Source organism: Oncorhynchus keta, chromosome 34, assembly GCF_023373465.1.
Source record: "Oncorhynchus keta strain PuntledgeMale-10-30-2019 chromosome 34, Oket_V2, whole genome shotgun sequence".
Classification (NCBI taxonomy): Eukaryota; Metazoa; Chordata; class Actinopteri; order Salmoniformes; family Salmonidae; genus Oncorhynchus; species Oncorhynchus keta.
Window position 1 is genome coordinate 63139166 of NC_068454.1, and position 23243 is coordinate 63162408.

Below are 23243 nucleotides of genomic sequence, written 5' to 3' on the forward strand. Positions count from 1 at the left end.
CACGTCCCTTAGCATCCATCGTTTCCTGTTGAAGTGTAAATGGAGACATGACACAGTTGTTTGGGAATTATAAGAAACAATATAGTGTACATCCACTGAATTCAAAACTGCTGAAGTGATATTTAAATAGTCACTTGAACTCAGGCTCGGTGCAGTCGCTGGCAGCGATGGAGGCGGTCCCCCGTATGCCAATGATCTGGCTGGATCTGAAAGAGGCAGGGGAGTTTGAGTTCAGCCCGTCCGTGAGGCAGGTGAGATGGGTGAGGGAGTGGGATAACCGGGCACTGTCGGGCGGTTGAGATCGGAAGTCAAGCAGGCGAGGATTAAGATAATCATACGTATCGAGCACATCTTGACTGTTATTAGCCTGACGCATCAAGTAAAGGTAGTTAGCTAGCTAGTATTGGGTTAGCTGTGTCAGCCATGACAATCGCCTTTGTTTACAGTTAGCTAAGTTGATAATTAGTTAGCTATTTATGTCAACATGTAGTTTATGTGCAGATACCCCAGTCACAACAAATACATAGTCTTTAAAATAATGATGTCATTGTCACATGCACCCTGAACCAGTTTGCTTTGATATAGAGATAAGTCTGGCAGGGGGGGTGAAAAATAGCCAAGACATTCAGAAATTAGTGCTGGAATGAGTTCAAATTAGAGAACAGCAGAGTAACGTTAGGTGAAGGGTCATATTAGAGCCAGGGAAAACTGCCCTAGTCATCATAACCTATGTCTGAGGAAATTCTCCCTCACAATATTTATCGAGAAATATTGCAAAGTAACACACCCACCACAATTACGTTTTATACCTTACTATCCAATCTCCTTTCTTCCACCTCCGCCTCATGCGCCAGATATTACTAGAGGACTTTTGCCCTCTGACGGTTACGATTTTTATTATAGCAGCGACAGATTTTATCTGGAAATTAAATTAAGCATAACAGTCCATGGAAAAGTAATGGAAATAAGGAGAAAGACAGCCCAGAGAATAATGAAGAGAGAATAGGAGTTCCATTGTTTAGGCTAGTGTAACAGATGTGAAATGGCTAGCTAGTTAGCGGGGTCCGCGCTAATAGTGTTTCAATCGGTGACGTCACTAGCTCTGAGACCTTGAAGTAGTTGTTTCCCTTGCTGTGCAAGGGCCTCGGATTTTGTGGAGCGATAGGTAACGATGCTTCGTGGGAGGAAGTTGTTGATGTGTGCAGAGGGTCCCTGGCTCAAGCCCAGGTAGGGGCGAGGAGAGGGACGGGAGCTATACTGTTACACTAGCAGTGCAGCTGGAGTACAATACATATAGACAACCGTGTGTAATGTATTTGGCTACGGCTGACAAATATATTTTGTTGAAGACGGATATTATGTTGGAGGCATTTGTGTGCGTGGCTTGTAATAAGGACAAATAATGGTCTTGTTTATCTCCAGACTGTGGCTCCAGTGAGTCTGACTATAAGTAGCTGCTTATTAGAGAGGCTCATCACTGACTGGAGAATACTTACCACAGCAAGGCATGATGGGATTGCTCCAGAGCCATTTGGAGGCCAACTCCTCCCAGTCCAGCCAACAGGGTCATAGATAACCGTGACAAGGGAATGTTGATAAGATTCGGTTCAATGTTAAAATAGATTGACTATGTATTTGTCATCCAGGTTAAAATTGAGCAGATTACATGTGATGCACGTACATTGCATTCGGAAAGTATTCAGACCCTTAGACTTTTTCCACGTTTTGTTAAGTTACAGCCTTATTCTAAAATGGATGATAGTGTTTTTTTCATACAATCGACACACAGTACCCAAAAATTACAAAGCAAAAACAGGTTTAGATATTTTTGCAAATGTATGAAAACCCTTAAATATCACATTTCCATAAGTATTCAGACCCTTTACTCACTACTTTGTTGAAACACCTTTGGCAGTGATTACAGCCTCGAGTTTTCTTAGGTATGAAGTCCGGGCTCTGGCTGGGCCAGTCAAGGACATTGCAAAGCCACTCCTGCGTTGTCTTGGCTGCATGCTTAGGGTCGTTGTTCTGTTGGAAGGTGAACCTTCGCCCCCAGTCTGAGATCCTGAGCACTCTGGAGCAGGTTTTCATCAAGGATCTGTGTACTTTGCTCCGTTCATCTTTCCCTCGATCCTGGCTAGTTTCCCTGTCGCTGAAAAACATAATGTAATGGAATAAATGGAATGGTATCAAACATCAAATATATGGAAACCACATATTGGACTCCTTTCCACTATTCCATTTCAGCCAATACAATGAGCCCTTCCTCCTATATCTCCTCCCACCAGCCTCCTCTGGCTAAAACGTAGATCTAACGTGGATTGGAATGAATTCCGGCTTTAGGCCAACTGAAGACCCACAAAAAATAAAACACTGATTGTCTGGGAGATTTAGGTTAATTTCCTTTGTCCACACAAATAGGTGTAGACCTAGTCTTTTTTTTATTGCTTGGATTATGGATTCATTATGAATGTTAGTGCTAAACTTGTGCTGGATCCCGCTGGAACAATGAGATGGTGGCGATGCAGGGCAGCATATTGAAGTTACTTAGGAACTGTGCACACTTTGGAGAGTTGTGTGGCCACTTGGAGACACCAGTTTGACCTCTCATTCAAACCCTTGTAATGATTTTGTTTTATATTGCATCAGTCTCAAATATGCATTATTATTATGTTACTGAATGTATCCAGAGTATTTCCAGATTTCATAATCAACAAATGCTGTGAAAAGTACAGCAGATATAAAATGCACTTAAAATCAACAGTGTAATGTTTGAGTCTTGTCAGGTGAAGTGGTGTGTCCTCACCTTCTGATAATGGCCTCATCTCCACCCTGAAACCTTTGATCCAAATGACAAATATGAACTTACTATAGTCTTTCTGTCTGTTGCGATGTTGTCTTGTGTGAATTCCACTGATGATCTGTTGTAGCCTATGCACACACAGTATGTTCCACCTTTTTATTATTGTAAAACCAATATGATTGGCAGAAACTGTGGGACAGCCTTTTATCTCAGACGTTGATGCAAAAAACAGTTTAACACTGATTTGATAGTCAATTGGTTGCCAAAAAGGTACCAGAATTTTTTATATTTTTTTTAGAATTTCTCAGACCCTTGCAGTAGAACAAACATGCTTTAAACTCTGGAATCGTCCAACAATTATGCCGAATAAAACCATCAACCATCTATGCAGGTACTATGTACTATAGGTTTTCTATATGAATGGTGTCTGGTAAACATAGAATCACCATTGCTTGAATGCACTATAGTCATACACCACCCACCCTACACAAATCCAGGGACTCTCTCAGGCCATGAGCGATGTGGACAACTAAATATTTATGTACAAGCCTGCATGGTTCTCCCCAGGATTCTTTTGACAATGTGAGGGCCATTCAGTTTGCTGTGCTTCTTATAGGCCTACATTTCCCTTTAATCAACTCTCTAGGCCTAATTGAATGTTCTAGTGTTGGGACAACAATATTCCCCCAAATCTACAATACCAGTCAAAAGTTTGGACTCACCTACTCATTCCAGGATTTTTCTTTATGTTTATTATTTTCTACATTGTAGAATAATACTGAAGACATCACAACTATAAAATAACACATGTGGAATCATGTAGTAACCAAAAAGTGTTAAACAAATCTAAATATATTTTAGTTTCTTCAAAGTAGCCACCCTTTGCATTGATGACAGCTTGGCACACTCTCGACCAGTTTCATGAGGTAGTCACCTGGAACGCTTTTCTAACAGTCTTGAAGGAGTTCCCACATATGCTAAGCACTTGTTGGCTGCTTGTCCTTCACTCTGCGGTCGAACTCATCCCAAACCATCTCAATTGGGTTGAGGTCTGATGATTGTGGAGGCCAGGTCATCTGATGCAGCACTTCATCACTTTCCTTGGTCAAATAGCCCTAACACAGCCTGAAGGTGTGTTTTGGTTCATTGCCCTGTTGAAAAACACTAAGCGCAAACCAGATGAGATGGCGTATCGCTGCAGAATGCTGTGGTAGGCATGTTGGTTAAGTGTGCCTTTGCATTCTAAATAAATCACTGACAGTGTCACCATCAAAGCACCTCAACACCACCTCCTCCATGCTTCACAGTGGGAGCCACACATGCTCCCACTCCCACAGATCATCCGTTCAAGAAGAAGTTTGTTGTGCTTCTTGTAGGCATACATTTTCCTCTAATCAACTCTCTAGGCCTACTCTGCGTCTCACAAAGACCATGGTTGGAACCAAAAAATCTCAAATTTGGACTCATCAGACTAAAGGACAGATTTCCACCGGTATAATGTCTATTGCTCGTGTTTCTTGGCCCAAGCAAGTCTCTTCTTCTTATTGGTGTCCTTTAATAGTGGTTTCTTTGTGGCAATTTGACCACGAAGGCCTAATTTCATACAGTCTCCTCTGAACAGTTGATGTTGAGATGTGTCTGTTACTTGAACTCTGTGAAGCATTTATTTGGGCTGCAATTTCTGAGGCTGGTAACTCTAATGAACTTGTCCTCTGCAGCAGAGGTAACTCTGGGTCTTCCTTTCCTGTGGTGGTCCTCATGAGAGCCAGTTTCATCATAGCCCTTGATGGTTTTTGTGACTGCACTTGACTGCACTTTCAAAGTTCTTGAATGTTCCGTATTGACTGACTTTCATGTCTTAAAGTAATGATGGACTGTTGTTTCTCTTTGCTTATTTCTTGGCTTATTTTAGCTGTTCTTGCCGTAATATGGACTTGGTATTTGACCAAATAGGGCTATCTTCTGTATTCCACCCCTACCTTGTCACAACACAACTGATTGGCTCAAACGTATTAAGAAGGAAAGAAATTCCACAAATGAACTTTTAACAAGACACACCTGTTATTTGAAATGCATTCCAAGTGACTACCTCATGAAGCTGGTTGAGAGAATGCCAAGAATGTACAACGCTGTCATCAAGGCAAAGGGTGGCTACTTTGAAGAATCTCAAATATAAAATATATTTGGATTTGTTTAACACTTTTTTTGGTTACTACATGATTCCATATGTGTTATTTCATACTTTTGATGTCTTCATTATTATTCTACAATGTAGAAAATAGTTTAAAAAATAAAGAAAAACCTTTGAATGAGTAGTTGTGTCCAAACTTTTGATTGGTATTGTAAATCTATTTCTGATTGAATGAATAGACCTTATTGGTTAAATAAAGGTTATTTGCTGTGCTCCCAATGGCCCTTCTTATCTGCTTCCCTCTGTCCTTTCAGTTCATCCTGAAGAACTATGGGGAGAATCCAGACAGCTATAATGAACAGCTGAAGAAGCTGGAGACACTGAGACAGGTATGAACTGAGCGAGTTGTGCTATGCAAATGTCATATGTTGTGATTTATTTGTTATGTCGGTCATATACTATACTTTCTTTCTATCCTATAATAAGTAAGTGTTTGTGGCAGGGTGCGGTGAATGTGACACGGGACTTTGAGGGCTGCAGCATTTTGAGGAAGTACTTTGGGCAGCTGCACTACCTCCAGAGCCGTGTGCCTCTGGGGCCTGGGCAGGAAGCAGCAGTACCCATCTCATGGTATGAGGCAATGAAGTACACATAGGAGCCCTATCTTTACACACTTACCCATGAGATCCTTATCATACACACACTGGCTTTCATAAACTCTACAACAGACAGCTATGAAAAGACCGGAAGAACACAAGGTAACACTTTATTTGGATAGTCTGTCGAGCATCTACAGATGGACTATCTACTAACCCTAACATTAACCCTTATCCTAACCCTAAACTTAACCCTAGCCCTAACTTTAACTCTTACCCTAACCCTTATTCTGAACCATCCCTAACTGTAACCGTAGCAAGCATTTGCTTATGAACAGATCTACAGAGCATCTACAGATGGACAATCTGGACTATCCAAATAAAGTGTGAGCGAACACACACACACACTTTCATAAGCTCTCCCTACCATACGCGTAGACACACACCCTCAGGTATGCAATACAGTGTGTCACCAATTTCATTCTCTCTTACCAGGACAGAAATATTTTCTGGAAAAACAGTTACTATGAAACAAAGATGAATGATAGTAAAAGGGTTTGGATCACTTTACTTTACATTACATTTTGGGCGAACTCGGCTCCATCCTTTATTGAATCAGGTGGCTCAATCATCACAAAACCCACCGATATTGCCAACTACTTAAATTGTTTTTTCATTGGCAAGATTAGCAAACTTTGGCATGACATGCCAACAAACAATTCTGAACTTACACATCCATGCATAACTGACCAAATAATGAAAGACAAGCATTGTCATTCTGTAAAGTGAGTATGGAAGAGGTGAAACAAATATTGTTGTCTATCAACAATGGCAAGCCACCTGGTTCTGACAACTTGGATGGAAAATTACTGGGGATAATAGCGGACGATATTGCCGCCCCTATTTGCCATCTTGTCAATCTAAGCCTACAGGAAAGTGTGTTTCCTCAGACCTGGAGGGAAGCAAAAGTCATTCTGCTCCCCAAGAACAGCAAAGCACCCTTTACTGGCTAAAACAGCCAACCAATCAGCCTGTTACCAACCCTTAGTAAACTTTTGGATGAAAATAGTGTTTGACCAGATACAATGCTATTTCACGATAAACAAATTAACAGCAGATTTTCAAAGCGCTTATAGGGACGGGCATTCAACATGTACGCTACTTACACAAATCACTGATGATTGGCTAATAAAATAATAAGCAATACACAGATTGTTTTGTTAGTCTTCAGTGCAACTTTTGACATTATCTGTAATAAACTGCTGCTGGAAAAGCGTATGCGTTATGTAGTGTTCCCTCAGTGTTTTTCAGGCACTGAGCAAATTTCAGGTCTGCTTAACGTAAACCTGAATGTTGTGAAAATTCTGTGCAACTTTCAGCACACGTTTACTGTGAACACTGAGGTTGTACCCGCTTTAAGTTACAGTTTTAACAGTGGCCAAGTAGGCTACTGTGGCTATTTGATCATAATGTAGGCCAACCAGAGTAGCCTAACATCAAAACAATGGAGAAAATGCATCCCATAACATTTTAACATGGAAATGGCTGTTCTGTCATTCAGCCTAATGTAGCAGCCAATGTGGTGCTCAATGTAGGCCTACATTCCATGAGACTTTTGAAAAAAAGTGCAGGGCTTGACATTAACCTGTTTATCCACTTGTCCTTCAGACAAGGTGACTGAAAATGTTGTTGTTTGATGCAAGAAACCACTTTACAAAATACATTATTATTCCCATACCATTATTACAGAGAATCAGACAAATTATTCTACCCTCTGTCTATTGGCTACTTAGGTTCTTCAAGCCTGTCTCAAAATACAACACTGCCCATTTAAGACAAAAAAAAGCTCTTTACCTGACTCGCTTTTCAAAGACGTCTATAAATGTATATGTTTTGTGCTCTTGTAGGAATCAATCACTCCCCTATTGCTGACTACAGATTATCTATAACTGGGCTAATAACTCACTAACTAGCAAAGGATATGAACAAAATGTGCACACGTGGCTACAGCAGCTCTTACTTTGACCCCAAATGAAGAGCATCTACTCACGACCGCTCATGCTGCTAACACAGTCCAGTTCAATGTAAATGGAACATACCATATATGGCAATGATCTATTTACATATAGGTCTACTGCAGCTCTGATTGTTTATACCGCACCGGTCTGTGTAGAGTACGGGCTGAGTAGTGCGTGGGAATGCAATAGAATCATACTCTGATGCTTTCTGCCTACAACAAAATGTCTTGCATAGTTTGTTTTGTTTCGGTAATATTGCATTGATTCGATCACAATTTCCACGGTCCACGGTAAATGGAAACGTTGATAGTGTTAACAGGGAAAACTCTAGAACAGTGGTCACCAACCTTGTCTGAGTCAAGATCACTGAGTCAAAATGCAAGCCGAGATCTACTACTCAGATTTTTCTTTAAACATGACTTTAAAAAAATGTAAGCCTATGCAACAAACAATAACAGTTCTGTAGTAATGAGGTTTGTGCAGTAAGTTATAGGCCCAATACATTATCACTGCATATTGACTTTGCTTGAATTGCCCTGCCAATGCATTGTTGTTCAGGCAATAAAAAACAAATGTAAACATTTTTGGGGGGGGCTGATGGTGCCTGCATCTGATGGTGAGTCTCAGCGGAGGGAGAGAGCAGCAGACTGAGGGTCCGCCTCTCAACATCCCTCCACTCTCCCTTTCCTCCACTGACAATGACCTGAAAGGGACACCATCTTCCAGCTGGCGAAACTCGACTCGCACCGCATTATTTCTGCCTCATGCACAAAGTCATGTCGAACAGAGAAAGTTAAATATTCCTCGAAATTAAAAAAGACCAAAGCCACTAATAAGAACAACACAAGCCTATAGATACACTTTCCTACTCATTCATTACTGCTGCAGTGCTTGTTGTAGCGCTGAGTGGAAATAGGAACAACGCGCATTTTATGGCTTATAAAAGTGTTGAATACAAAGTGTTGACAGTAAGAACTTGAACTCAGTCATAAAAACAGCATCTCTTTGCTGTATTCGCTGACAGTCTCTCTCTACTCATAGTTTTAAATGTTTAGAAATGTCACGGTATCAACTTTCTGTGGCTTTCTTTTATGCCGTGCTACGTTACTGCAGACACGGTCATCTGAGCCATCCGATTGGCCAGCGGTAGGTCTATAGTGCACTTCATTTGCTTTCTGGGTCCGTAGGGAAGGCAGATTTTACTTTCAGACACATGCAATGGTTCAGAATGGCAACAGCTCACCTACCCGGGACGCAGGGCAGCTGAATCGAGTGCACCTCCCGCCAACAGCCCAAGACTAAAATGAAAAAATAGGAACACAAGGCTTTATCGTTGGGTTTTTTACAGAAATGTTTGGCAATCGACTAGCAATGTCTTGTAGATTGACCGGTTGGTGGCCGCTGCTCTCGTGCTTCTCTCTGTGGGCTGATATTTCTGCGTGGCAGTTCCGGGGCTACACGCGCGCAGCTTAGATGGAGCATTGGTGTTATGGCCTTACATACCCTGCTATATTGTGGACCGAGAGTTACCTGTATAACAGAACACAGGCCCCTTACTATTCAATCTTTACTAATGACCTGCCGCTGGCTCTGAGTTAAGCCTGTTTGTCTATGTATGCTAATGACTCAACACTCTACACGTCAGCAACCACAGCAAGTGAAATCACTGCAGCGTTTAACACAGAGCTGCAGTCAGTTTCAGAATGGGTGGCAAGAAAGCAGTTGGTCCTAAATATTTCAAAAACTAAAAGCATTGTAATTGGGACAAATCATTCACTTAACCCTTAACCTCAACTAATTAATAATGTGGAAATTGAGCAAGTTGAGGAGACTAAGCTTCTTGGAGTATCCTTGGATTGTAAACTGTCATGGTCAAAACATTTTGACGCAGCAGTAACTAAGATGGGGAGAGGTCTGTCCATAATAAAGCGCTGCTCAGCTTTCTCAACAATGCTATCATCAAGGCAGGTCCTACAGGCCCTAGACTACAGTCCAGTCGTCTGGTTAGGTGCTACGAAGAGGGACTTAGGAAAATTACATTTGGCCCAGAACAAGGCAGCACGGCTGGCTCGTAAAAATGTACACAGAGAGTTAACATTAATAATATGCATGTCAGTCTCATCTGGCTCAAAATAGAGGACAGATTGACTTCATCACTACTTGTGTTTGCGAGAGGCATTGACATGTTGAATGCACCAAACTATTAATACACAGCTTGGACACCCATGCATACCCCACAAGATGCTACCTGAGGTCTCTTCACAGTCCCCAAGCCGGGGCGGCAGGGTAGCCTAGTGGTTAGAGTGTTGGACTAGTAACCGGAAGGTTGCAAGTTCAAACCCCCGAGCTGACAAGGTATGTCGTTCTGCCCCTGAACAGGCAGTTAACCCACTGTTCCTAGGCCGTCATTGAAAATAAGAATTTGTTCTTAACTGACTTGCCTAGTTAAATAAAGGTTAAATAAAAAGTCCAGAACAGACTATGGGAGGTGCACAGTACTACATAGAGCCATGGCTACATTGAACTCTATTCCACATCAAGTAACTCTACTACCACATATCTACAACACAAAATACATGTGTATAATATCGGGTGCAAGCAGTCAAATCTGATTTAAAATACACCTTATGGAACAGCCGGGAATGTGAAGAGACACACATAGGCACAGACAGACACACACCCGATACTATACACATGTATTTTGTGTTGTAGATATGTGGTAGTAGAGTAGTGGCCTGAGGGAACACACTTAGTGTAGAGTAAAAATCTGTTGTGAAATGTATTGTAATGTTTTTAAAATGGTATACAACTGCCTTAATGTTGCTGTACCCCAGGAAGAAAAGCTGCTGCCTTGGCAGGAACTACATACAAAAGCAGACAGGCCCATACATGTACAGTTGAAGTCGGAAGTTTACATACACTTTGGTTGGAGTCATTAAAACTTGGGTCGCGGGGGTGCTGTGCTGCAGGAGGGACTGTTGCACTTCACAAAATAGATGGCATCATGAGACAGGAAAATGATGTGGATATACTGAAGCAACATCTAAAGACATCGGTCAGAAAGTTAAAGCCTGGTTGCAAATGGGTCTTCCAAATGGACAATGACCCCAAGCATACTTCCAAAGTTGTGGCAAAATGGCTTAAGGACAACAAAGTCAAGGTATTGGAGTGGCCATCACAAGCCTTGACCTCAATCCTATAGAACATTTGATGGCAGAACTGAAAAGGCGTGTGCGAGCAAGGAGGCCTACAAACCTGACTCAGATACACCAGCTCTGCCAGGAGGAATGGGTCCAAATTCACCTAACTTATTGTGGGAAGCTTGTGGAAGGCTACCTGAAACGTTTGACCCAAGTCAAATTTTTACGAAGATTAAATGTCAGGAATTGTTAAAAAAAAAAAAAAAAAAAAGGGAAAAAAGTTTAAATGTATTTGGCCACACCACACCCTCATTTATGCAAAACAGTGTGTCAACAATTTCATTCTCTCTTACCAGGACAGAAATATTTTCTGGAAAAACAGTCACTCATGATGACATCAGCTATGAGCAAGCCTGCATCCTCTACAACCTGGGTGAGTTGAACCATTTGAATGGTGTAGTGTAAAACTGACCTTAGATCAGCACTGAGGGCAAAACCATGCGTTAAACAGCTATGTCCTGATTGCCATAATGTTGTCTTCTCTGTAGGTGCTCTCCACTCCATGTTGGGAGCCATGGATAACAGGGTGTCTGAAGAGGTGGGCAGAAGCAATGGCCGTCTATCACGTTAACCTCTCTCTCCATGACATCTCACACTGACATCCATTGTGTTGCCCCCCCTCTTTCTGAAACTCAATATGTCCCTTTGTCTATTTCTCTCGCTTCCATCCTCGCTCCCTTCTGTCTCCCTTCCCCTTTCACTCTCCCCCTAGGGGATGAAGGTGTCATGTACACACTTCCAGTGCTCCGCGGGGGCCTTCTCCTACCTGAGGGACCACTTCAGCCACAACTTCAGCGTGGACATGAGTCACCAGATCCTTAACCTCAACATCAACCTCATGCTGGTAACTATTGCACACCGCACGTGTTCTCTCACACACACACACACACACACGCACACGCACACGCACACACACTCACACTCACACACACTCACACACACTTCGTGGTTATTTGTCTCCATTCAGGGTCAGGCTCAAGAGTGTCTCCTGGAGAAGTCCATGCTGGACAACAGGAAGAGTTTCCTTGTAGCCCGCATCAGTGCTCAGGTAAATCTCTCTACTCTCAACACAACGTAGTAGCAGGGCACGATAACACCCTCTAGACCTCAGTTGCCGTAGAGCAGGGTCGTTCTCAATAGGAATCAAACGGGGAGGGACTAACTGAACTTGTCCAATAAGAAAATGCTAATTGTTTTCTGTTGCAAAACGTTTTGCTACGGTGTGCCCTAATGAATACGACCCAGGTGTGCGACTGTTCTGTTGTTGGCCTGGTGCAGGTGGTGGACTACTATAAGGAGGCATGCAGGGCTCTGGAGAACTCTGACACAGCTTCCATGCTGGGTAAAATCCAGAAGGACTGGAAGAAACTGGTGCAAATGAAGATCTCCTACTTTGCTTCCATCGCCCATGTGAGTTTGAGACAGGACAGTGAGTTGTGAGGGAGTGTATTGTGAATGTGTTCTCAATTTGGTTACCGGATACTCTGTTATTGAATGACATATTTATTTTCAGCTGCATATGGGGAAGCAGGCTGAGGAACAACAGAAATATGGAGAGCGGGTATGTCACCTTCTTGACTATCCCTACTCCCCCCGTGTATATTCCTCTGCATACCTCCATTCCTCTACATACCAATGTCTCTCCGTGTTTTTAACAGCTGGCTTACCTGCAGAGCTCATTAGACAAACTCAGTGAAGCCATCAAGTTGGCCAAGGTATAGTCACCTTCCAATTGACTCTGTGTGTAACCTTTTTGATTTGGCCTTCTGAAATGGTTTCTTTTGAATCTGTTATCAAGCTTACAATAACAAAGTAACTGTCTTTATGCTCCTTCCCCCTCAACCTCTCTGTTTGAACAGGGTCAGCCAGACAGCGTGCAGGAGGCCTTGAAGTTCACCATGGACGTGATAGGGGGAAAGTAAGCAGCTATATTCCCTACTGTATATTCACTTATGATAGTGGGTAGGTTGGTACAATCTTTACCCTTTGACATAGGTAGACAGTCACACACACACTGTCACTCAAACAGTGGCACTCTTGCTGAAGTGTTTCTCTCTGATCCTTCCCCTCCTGTTTTATTTTGCTATTCCTTATCCCCTGTCCCTCGTAGGTTCAACTCTGCCAAGAAAGACAATGACTTCATTTACCATGAGACTGTCCCCTCGTTGGAGACTCTTGCTTCCGTCAAAGGTAACATTGAACCCTGACCTATGACCTATCCTCACACACAACCTCTCCTGCATTTCATATACTATATTTTCATCATGTCCTCTCTAGGTGCCCCCTTGGTGAAGGCCTTGCCCGTGAACCCAACTGATCCCAGTGTCACAGGACCAGACCTGTTTGCCAAGCTGGTGCCCATGGCTGCCCACGAGGCCTCCTCTCTCTACAGTGAGGAGAAGGCCAAGTTGCTACGGGACATCATGGCCAAGATAGACAGCAGGAATGAGACTCTAGAGTGAGTAGGAGAGTCGGAGGGGCTGTGTGTGTATTTGTGTCGTCTAGGTACGCCTTTTACGATTTAATATAGTGACTTTGTGTGGTTACTGATGTAGCTCTGGGTTTACAGGCAGTTTATGGACTCTCTGGGTCTGGAGCCAGACTCCGTAGATAACCTGGACATGTACAGTCACATCCCCCCCGTACTTATGGAGAAGTGTGCTGCGCTCAGTGTCAGACCAGACACCGTCAAGAGCCTCGTTCAGTCCATGCAGGGTGAGTGGTTGGCCTGGGACACACACATACACACACATATATGTACACAGCCTTTCGATACTGTCCCTATGTCTCTCTCCGTCAGTCCTGTCTGGTGTGTTCACGGACGTGGAGGCGTCTCTGAGGGAGATCCGGGACGTGCTGGAGGAGGACGAGGCCGGGGTGCGGGCGCTGCAAGAGGCGGCAGGAAGAGGCTCTGCGGCGGAGCTGCACCCCCAGGCACATGCCCAGACCCTGGCTGAGATCCGCAGGGACCTGGAGAAGTACATGGAGGCCCATGAGAAGGCCAGCTTCACCAACACAGAGCTGCACAGAGCCATGAACCTGCACATCAGTAACCTGAGGCTGCTGGGGGGACCACTGGATGCCCTGAGAGACGCCCTGCCGAGGCCACAACTCAACCAGGGTGGGTATAGGAAAGTGGAAAAGAGTTATGGTGTTTGTGGTGTCATCTGGAGTGTGTTTCTAAATGTATATGTGTGTGTGTTCCTACAGAGGAGGTGGCAGGGCTGCAGTGCATGAAGAGGATCCTGGGTAAGGTGCAGGAGATGAGGGACCAGAGGAGCACCCTAGAGAAACAGCTGCGTGACCTCATCCAGCAGGACGACATCACTTCCTCCCTGGTCACTACCGAGCGCACTGACATGAAGGTACAGGACATTGTGTGTGGGTTTGATCTTCATGACATTCTAGACTAACGCATGCCTCTTAACACACTATATGTAACATTTGCCTTCCTCTCCCCCTCCCTTCCTCTACCCCTCCCTTCCTCTCCCCTCCCTCCCTCCCCCCTTCCTCTCCCCTCCCTTCCTCTCCCCCCTCCCTCCCTCCCTCCCTCCCCCTCCCTCCCCTCCCCCCCCCCCTCCCCCCCCCCCCCCCCCCCTCCCCCCCCCCCCCCCCCCCCTCCCTCTCCCCTCCCTCTCCCCCCCCCTTCCCTCCCCCTCCCTTCCCTCCCCCTCCCCCCTCCCTCCCCCTCCCCCTCCCCCTTCCTCCCCCCCTCCCTCCCTCTCCCCCTCCCTTCCTCTCTCCCCCTCCCTCCCTCTCTCCCCCTCCCTCTCTCCCCCTCCCTTCCTCTCCCCCCTCCCTCCCTCTCCCCCCCCCCCTCCCTCCCTCTCTCCCCCTCCCTCCCTCTCCCCCTCCCTCCTCTCCCCACCTCCCTCTCTCCCCACCTCCCCCTCTCTCCCCACCTCCCTCTCTCCCCACCTCCCTCTCTCCCCACCTCCCTCTCTCCCCACCTCCCTCTCCCCCTCCCTCTCTCCCCACCTCCCTCTCCCTCCCTCTCTCCCCACCTCCCTCTCCCCACCTCCCTCTCTCCCCACCTCCCTCCCCCCTCTCCCTCCTCCCCCCTCCCTCCTCTCTCCCCACCTCCCTCCCCTCTCTCTCTCCCCACCTCCCTCCCTCCCTCTCTCCCCACCTCCCCTCCCTCCCTCTCTCCCCACCTCCCTCCCTCCCTCTCTCCCCACCTCCCTCCCTCTCTCTCCCCACCTCCCTCCCTCTCTCTCCCCACCTCCCTCCCTCTCTCTCCCCACCTCCCTCCCTCTCTCTCTCCCCACCTCCCTCCCCCTCTCTCTCCCCACCTCCCTCCCCCTCTCTCTCCCCACCTCCCTCCCTCTCTCTCTCCCCACCTCCCTCCCTCTCTCTCTCCCCACCTCCCTCCCTCTCTCTCTCCCCACCTCCCTCCCTCTCTCTCTCCCCACCTCCCTCCCTCTCTCTCTCCCCACCTCTCTCTCCCCACCTCTCTCTCCCCACCTCCCCTCCCCCACCTCCCTCTCCCTCCCTCGCTCTCTCCCCACCTCCCTCTCGCTCTCTCCCCACCTCCCCTCCCCGCTCCCTCTCCCCACCACCTCCCTCCCTCGCTCTCTCCCCACCTCCCTCTCGCTCTCTCCCCACCTCCCTCTCCCCACCTCTCTCCCTACCTCCCTCCCTCTCTCCCTACCTCCCTCCCTCTCTCCCTACCTCCCTCCCTCTCTCCCCACCTCCCTCTCGCTCTCTCCCCACCTCTCTCCCTACCTCCCTCCCTACCTCCCTCCCTACCTCCCTCCCTCTCTCCCTACCTCCCTCCCTACCTCCCTCCCTCTCTCTCTCCCTATAGAGGTTGTTTGAGGAGCAGTTGAAGAAGTATGAGCAGGTGAAGGTGTACATCGACCAGAACCTGTCTGCCCAGGAGAACATCCTCAAGGCTCTGACGGAAGCCAACGTGCAAAACGCCTCGGTCCGCAAGGGTCTCGTCGAGACGGAACACAAGTGAGCAAGGGCTTGGGAAGGGTTTTAGTAGGACACCAGCACTATTGGGCAAAGGACTTTGACGCTGTTCCAGTCCAAGGTCATAGGGAAGGGGCCAATATAGGGAATTAGAACACACAAACAAATCGGAGCAGGTCCACTGGAAACACTAGATACATAAAGCACTAGCCTCATGTCATTGTTACTGAAGAAGTTCTCACCTCTCCCTTTCTCTTCCTCTTCTCCTTCCTTTCTCTCGCTCCAACTCTCAGGTGGAACGGCACGGTGCAGACCCTGGTGGCGTCCTACGAGGCTTACGAGGACCTGATGAAGAAGTCCCAGGAGGGGAAGGAGTTCTACGAGGACCTGGAGACCAAGTCCTCCCGCCTGCTGGAGAGAGCTAAGACTCTGTGTCAGGCCAGGGAGGAGGAGAGGAAGGCCGTGCTGGACAGCGAGACCCAGAAGAATCCCCCTTCTCGGCCCACTGCAGCCAAACCGTCCCTGGGGTCCAAGGGGGGCTCTGACGTGGACTCTGCCTGTTCTAGTTTGGAGGATGCCGAGCTAGCCCAGATCAACGCTGCTATACTCAGCCTGGGAAGAGACCTGCCTGACGAGCTCCGTAGTCTACCCCCCGACCACCCCTCCCTGCACTCTGCCATTCGCCCGGGACCTGAGGCTTTCCTTCCTGGTGCCAACCTGGGTGGCAATGCTTTATTACCCTGGCCAGGGGCGCCTGGGCCACCGCTCTATACCCCTCAGTTCCCACCAAACCATCGCCCGCCCCAGTTCCCCGGCCCACTCTCCACCCAGCGTTTCCCTCGCGGACCCTTCACTCAGCTACCCCCCCAGCAGACCCCTGTTTCTGGCTATGCCCCTCCCCAGCCGCAAGCCCCCCAAACTGGGGGAGTCGGGCCTGCCCGTGCCCCTTTCCGTCCCTCCACTACTACAGTAGATAGTATCCAGACCCCCATCCCCAGTTATAACTCAGCCCCACGCCACCCTGTACCACCTACTGTCTCTGCAGGCTACGCTGTTCCCCACAGATGGGTGTGTACCCACAGTACATGACCCAGCCTGGGGTGCCCATGCAAGCACCCAGCCAGGTGCCACACCAACATCCACAGCATCAGTACCAACACCCTCCTGGGCAGCTGCCCCCTGGCTACCAGTCTGCCCCCAGGGCCATGCCCGGTCCCCGACCCCCTCCCCAGGCACAGCGGGGTTATCCACAGTACATTCCCCCCCAGCACCAGCCCCGGCCACCCATGCCCCCCCAGTATCAGCAGCCATATCCTGGTCAGCCCCAGCCACAACCCCAACATGGCTACCAGCCCCAGTTACCACAGGGCTATCAGCCTCAACACCCTCAGCAGGGCTACCTGCCCCAACAGCCCCCACACATGATCCCAAGGGGCCCTCACCCACAGATGCCCACCACTTCCCAGCCCATGCCCCCTGTCTCCCAACCATACATGCAACCTGCCAACCAACAGATGCCCCTGCACCCTCATCAGCAGATGCTACCTCCCCAACAACAACAAATGCATCCCAACACCCAGCAAATGCACCCGCATCCACAAATGCACCCTGGCCCTCATCAGCAGATACCCCCTAACAGCCAGCCAATGCCCCCAGTTTCCCAGGCTTACCTGCCCCCCACCAGCCAGCCCATGCCCCCTGGCCTGCACCAGCCCATGCCCCCTGCTTCCCAGCCCCAACATGTCCACCTCCCTCAGGCTTACCTGCCCAGGGGCCCCCTCCCACCTCAGGGGCCCCAAATGCCCCACCCTGGTCAACCCCCCCAACATGTCTACCAGCCCCAAGTACCACAGGGCTACCAACCTCCTATAATGCCTCAATCAGCCCCCCAACAGTCCCAGGCTCCCCAGCCTGTAGCCCCCATGACCCCCACCATGTACTCTACTCCTCCAGGTGTGAACGGCTCTCCTGGAGCCCCACCACAGCCCACCTTTATGGGCCAACCTCGGCCCCCTCCCCAGCACATGATTCCACCAACTGCTGGAGCTCCTCCAGTGGCTCTCCCACATAATGTCATCCTTCCCTCGCCCTCCCCTTCTCCCTCCCCGGGCCCCTCTTCCCTAGGCCTGGCTCCTCAGAGGCCCTCCCCGGCCCCCACCCCTGGCGGTCCACCCTCTCTCCCTTCCTCCTCATCCCCCTCCACCTCCCTCTTCCCGCGACAGAACTCCTCCAGAACAGACGACCTGCTCTCCTCCAGCCCAGAGAGCCAGCCCGGTGGCCCCAAAGCCCCCGCCAACGTCCTCCAACCCACCAAGGCTGACCCTCAGGACGGGGAGCGCCGCAAGAAGAGCTCCCAGGGCGTCCGGCTGATCCAGGGCGACCCGTACCAAGCCCCCGAACGCGTAGCTCGCCTCTGCAGCGAACTCGAACGCTTCCGGTCGGCCGTGGAGTCTCTTGAGCGCCCGTCCGTGGACGAAGGTGGCCTGTCGCCGCTGGATGCCCGCTGGAAGGAGCTCCAGGAGGGGCAGGAGAGGGACGCCAGGCAGCTGTCCATCGCCATCGCCCGCTGCTACACCATGAAGAACCGTCACCAGGACGTGATGCCCTACGACTGTAACCGCGTGCTGCTGCGCTCTGGCAAGGACGACTACATCAACGGCAGCTTTGTGGAGGAGCTGTCGCCCTACTGCCCGCGCCTCATCGCCACGCAGGCGCCGCTGTCGGGCACGGCCGCCGACTTCTGGCTCATGGTGTGGGAGCAGAAGGTTTCACTGGTGGTCATGCTGGTCTCAGAGCAGGAGTTAGATAAGGTATGAACACACACTCAGGGGAGAAGGAATGGGCCATTCTAGGGGTCTCTTATAAAGGCTTAGTACTGTGGTAGTTTCTCTCTCTTAGTACCGTTTGGTTTTTACCCAAGAAGGAATAACAGGTAGGTAAGGAATTGGATAAGGCAGAACTTTGATTAGATGGTTTATTTACTTTCAGACTATTGACAGAAACGTCTGTGAAAACACATTTCTTATTTAATTTGAAGTTAACAGTCCATATTTTGATTGACACATTGCAATTTATTGAGAGAACCCCAAATCCTAGTCGTTTCTTTACTGTGTTTCCGTAGGGAAAGGTTTTGTGCTATTTCCCGACAGAACGCGGCCAGCAGCTTGCTCAGGGACCAATCACAGTCACCCTGACTACGCAGAAGACCACACCCACCCACGTGGAGCGAATGATTGGCCTGCAATACCGTGACCAGAGCCTGAAACGCACCGTCATACACCTACAGTTCACCTCCTGGCCTGAGCTGTGAGTCCACACGGTAACAACTGAATAACCACTGTATGCATGGAAATTTATATCTGGCTAACGAATACCATTTCTCTTTCTCTCGCTCTCTTTCTCCCCACAGGGGTCTTCCTGAGAGCAAGAGCAATCTCATCTGCTTCATCCAGGAGGTTCATGGATACTACCTGCACCAGAGGCCCTTACACACACCTATTGTTGTGCACTGCAGGTAACACACACATTCTATTTTATTACTGTCACCAAACATCATGATGATTAATCAAAACCAAGTGTGAGTATTGCCACGAACCCGGTCTCTCTCCGTGACCTCAGCTCTGGCGTGGGGCGTACCGGCGCCCTCTGTCTGCTGTATGCAGCGGTACAGGAGCTGGAGGCAGGGAACAGCATCCCTGACCTACCTCTACTGGTCAAGAAGATGAGGCAGCAGAGGAAGAACATGTTGCAGGAGAAGGTAAGAACACACATCTAACAAGCTAACTGGGGTTAACTGTGCAGTTTCATAAGAGCGACGTCACATAGGCAAGTTCTCTAGTAAAAGCTCATGTCACTTTCCCAGTGCATTGAGTCAATGTTTGTTGGTGTGATGGCTCTTCAAGGTGTCTCCTCTCTCTGGTGTCTGCCCGCAGCTGCACCTGAAGTTCTGTTACGAGGCGGTGCTGAAACACGCTGAGCAGGTCCTCCAGAGACACGGCTACCTCCCTACTGCCCCCTGCAGCAAGACACCCAGCACTGCTGCCACCAAGGTGAGCCCAGTCTCACTGAGACAGTTTTTCATCCTTTTTGCATTCGGGCTTTAGAGTCTCAGACACTTGAATAGTTAAGTGAGTAGTGGTGATTGAGGTCGTAAATATGGTCCTATTGAAAAGTGAGTCGATAAACTATTTTGTATTTTCTTAAGATTTTAGTGGTACTCGATGTAAACTAAAATTGAGAGGCCCTATAGATGGGTTAGCTGACAACGTCACGAAAACCAGGCTCACAAGAATTCCATGGGTTGTTGTGATTCTGGATGGCAAGATAGCTACCAACAATGACAAACTGCCATGTGGGGAATCGTGACTCATGTCAGCTACAGTGCCTTGCGAAAGTATTCGGCCCCCTTGAACTTTTCGACCTTTTGCCACATTTCAGGCTTCAAACATAAAGATATAAAACTGTATTTTTTTGTGAAGAATCAACAACAAGTGGGACACAATCATGAAGTGGAACGACATTTATTGGATATTTCAAAAAACGTTTTTAACAAATCAAAAACTGAAAAATTGGGCGTGCAAAATTATTCAGCCCCTTTACTTTCAGTGCAGCAAACTCTCTCCAGAAGTTCAGTGAGGGTCTCTGAATGATCCAATGTTGACCTAAATGACTAATGATGATAAATACAATCCACCTGTGTGTAATCAAGTCTCCGTATAAATGCACCTGCACTGCGATAGTCTCAGAGGTCCGTTAAAAGCGCAGAGAGCATCATGAAGAACAAGGAACACACCAGGCAGGTCCGAGATACTGTTGTGAAGAAGTTTAAAGCCGGATTTGAATACAAAAAGATTTCCCAAGCTTTAAACATCCCAAGGAGCACTGTGCAAGCGATAATATTGAAATGGAAGGAGTATCAGACCACTGCAAATCTACCAAGACCTGGCCGTCCCTCTAAACTTTCAGCTCATACAAGGAGAAGACTGATCAGAGATGCAGCCAAGAGGCCCATGATCACTCTGGATGAACTGCAGAGATCTACAGCTGAGGAGGGAGACTCTGTCCATAGGACAACAATCAGTTGTATATTGCACAAATCTGGCCTTTATGAAAGAGTGGCAAGAAGAACGCCATTTCTTAAAGATATCCATAAAAAGTGTAGTTTAAAGTTTGCCACAAGCCACCTGGGAGACACATCAAACATGTGGAAGAAGGTGCTCTGGTCAGATTAAACCAAAAATGAACTTTTTGGCAACAATGCAAAACGTTATGTTTGGCGTAAAAGCAACACAGCTCATCACCCTGAACACACCATCCCCACTGTCAAACATGGTGGTGGCAGCATCATGGTTTGGGCCTGCTTTTCTTCAGCAGGGACAGGGAAGATGGTTAAAATTGATGGGAAGATGGATGGAGCCAAATGCAGGACCATTCTGGAAGAAAACCTGATTGAGTCTGCAAAAGACCTGAGACTGGGACGGAGATTTGTCTTCCAACAAGACAATGATCCAAAACATAAAGCAAAATCTACAATGGAATGGTTCAAAAATAAACATATCCAGGTGTTAGAATGGCCAAGTCAAAGTCCAGACCTGAATCCAATCGAGAATCTGTGGAAAGAACTGAAAACTGCTGTTCAAAAATGCTCTCCATCCAACCTCACTGAGCTCGAGCTGTTTTGCAAGGAGGAATGGGAAAAAATGTCAGTCTCTCGATGTGCAAAACTGATAGAGACATACCCCAAGCGACTTACAGCTGTAATCGCAGCAAAAGGTGGCGCTACAAAGTATTAACTTAAGGGGGCTGAATAATTTTGCACGCCCAATTTCAGTTTGATTTGTTAAAAAAGTTTGAAATATACAATAAATGTCGTTCCACTTCATGATTGTGTCCCACTTGTTGTTGATTCTTCACAAAAAAATGGTTTTATATCTTTATGTTTGAAGCCTGAAATGTGGCAAAAGGTTGCAAAGTTCAAGGGGCCCGAATACTTTCGCAAGGCACTGTAGTTTCATCATGGTATATTTATCATGGACATGGTATATTGATACCATGTCGTGGTTGGACTGATTTCATGTTAATATGGCAAAACATTTGCGAGCTAGCTAATCAACAACTGTAATGATGTATGAGACAAGTTTTCATTGTGCACATTTTGTTTTCAATAAACATTGGAGACTAAAGATAGTTTACATGTTGTCAACAATCGAAGCCAACCACGTCTGTTTTGCACGTGTTGGTTTTGTTGCTTAACAACCAACCCTTCTGTGCTACACTACTGCTTTACTGCTCCCTCCTGTTTAAATATTGTCTGGTTGTCTTCTCCCTGTAGCCTTACTCTCGCCAGGAGTCCCAACAGGACATCGTTCTGGGAGGTGACATGACCATCAGCTCCATTCAGGCCACCATCGCCAAACTCAGCATCCGGCCCCCCAGTGCCACTGACCCAGCCATGGACCCTGTCCCTGACATTGGTGCCCCCTCTGGCCTAGAGGACCAACCCTTCACCGGCCTGCCCTTGGATAGAGAGCGAGAGCCAGCCGCCACCCCCGCCCGGGACCCCTCTCCCAGCGGAACCCAACCCTCCTCCCTCAGTCCCCCACTCTCCACCCCAGAGGAGGTTCAGTCCCCACCACCCAATGGTGTGGATACCACCGCCCCTTCCTCGCCCCCCACAGCCAATAACCAGGTGACCCCTGATCCAGCCCCTTCCTCTGGCCCGGCCCTGAACTCTCTGGAGCTGCTGGCCTCTCTGACGGCCGAGGCCTTCTCCATGGAGGGTGGTGGGTGCAAGGGGAAGCACCGTGTCACTAAGCAGAGCTTCCTGCAGCCTGCCGAGGGCCTCCACCAGGGGCCCCGCGAGGAGGAGGGAGACGACCCCCTGAGCAACCTCGACCCCCTCTGGAGCCTCAAGAACTGAAACACAGCCCCCGATGCCCTCGCTCTCACTTCATAGCTGTGTCAAACTGACCTGTAGCCTTTAGTACTAGTTCTTCTTGATTCTCTGCTAATGAACCAAAATTACTAGAATGGTGGAAACTCCAAGATTCACAACTAGAAGTTATTAGTGGTAGGGGTTGGTTTGAACCTGGTTTTGAACGCTTTAGGGACACTTCAGGGGTCCTACATTCCGTCACTAGTGGCCTGGCTGTGCTTCTGGGACCGAATCACTGCACTTTTCTTTCCCTGTCTTTCTACCTGTACCAGATGGGTCTGTTCTTCACTCGCTGCTTCAGAGCTGGCCACTCAGCATCCCAGCATGCACTCCTAGCAGCAGTGTCTATGGTTCCCTCTTACAGCTGGTCGCTCTGGGCAAGGGGTTGGCGTGGACTCAGAGGATAGTGACTGATAGGATTGCCAAAGGGTGGGGGAGGAGCTTGCAGATGCAGGCTCTCGTTATGTTAACCGCATACATAGAGCAGAATCAGCACGTCTTAACAATATTTTTTTTCTTGTCTTTCATTAACACTGTAAATATATCTTGAATAAATTTAGGTTGGCATGGTTTTGACTACTGTATTTAAAACATTCCATAAGATAACCCCCCCTACAGAAAATCACACACTACAGACCACATGA

General features: G+C 47.9%; 1 protein-coding gene across 1 annotated transcript; it reads left to right on the forward strand.

Moving 5' to 3' along the window:
* Nucleotides 1-32: 32 nt before the first annotated feature.
* LOC118367506 (tyrosine-protein phosphatase non-receptor type 23-like) lies at nt 33-23169 on the forward strand. The gene is made up of 24 exons (XM_052492656.1): nt 33-251; nt 5249-5323; nt 5437-5564; nt 11045-11121; nt 11237-11286; nt 11461-11592; nt 11716-11796; nt 12027-12158; nt 12262-12309; nt 12407-12463; nt 12608-12666; nt 12859-12938; nt 13026-13206; nt 13318-13463; nt 13549-13869; nt 13959-14113; nt 15556-15707; nt 15959-16751; nt 16838-18475; nt 18787-18971; nt 19075-19179; nt 19284-19422; nt 19598-19714; nt 21997-23169. Exons 1-24 carry the CDS (start codon nt 168-170, stop codon nt 22582-22584), a joined length of 5523 nt encoding a protein of 1840 aa, XP_052348616.1. The 5' UTR covers nt 33-167; the 3' UTR covers nt 22585-23169.
* The last annotated feature ends 74 nt before the right edge of the window (nt 23170-23243 follow it).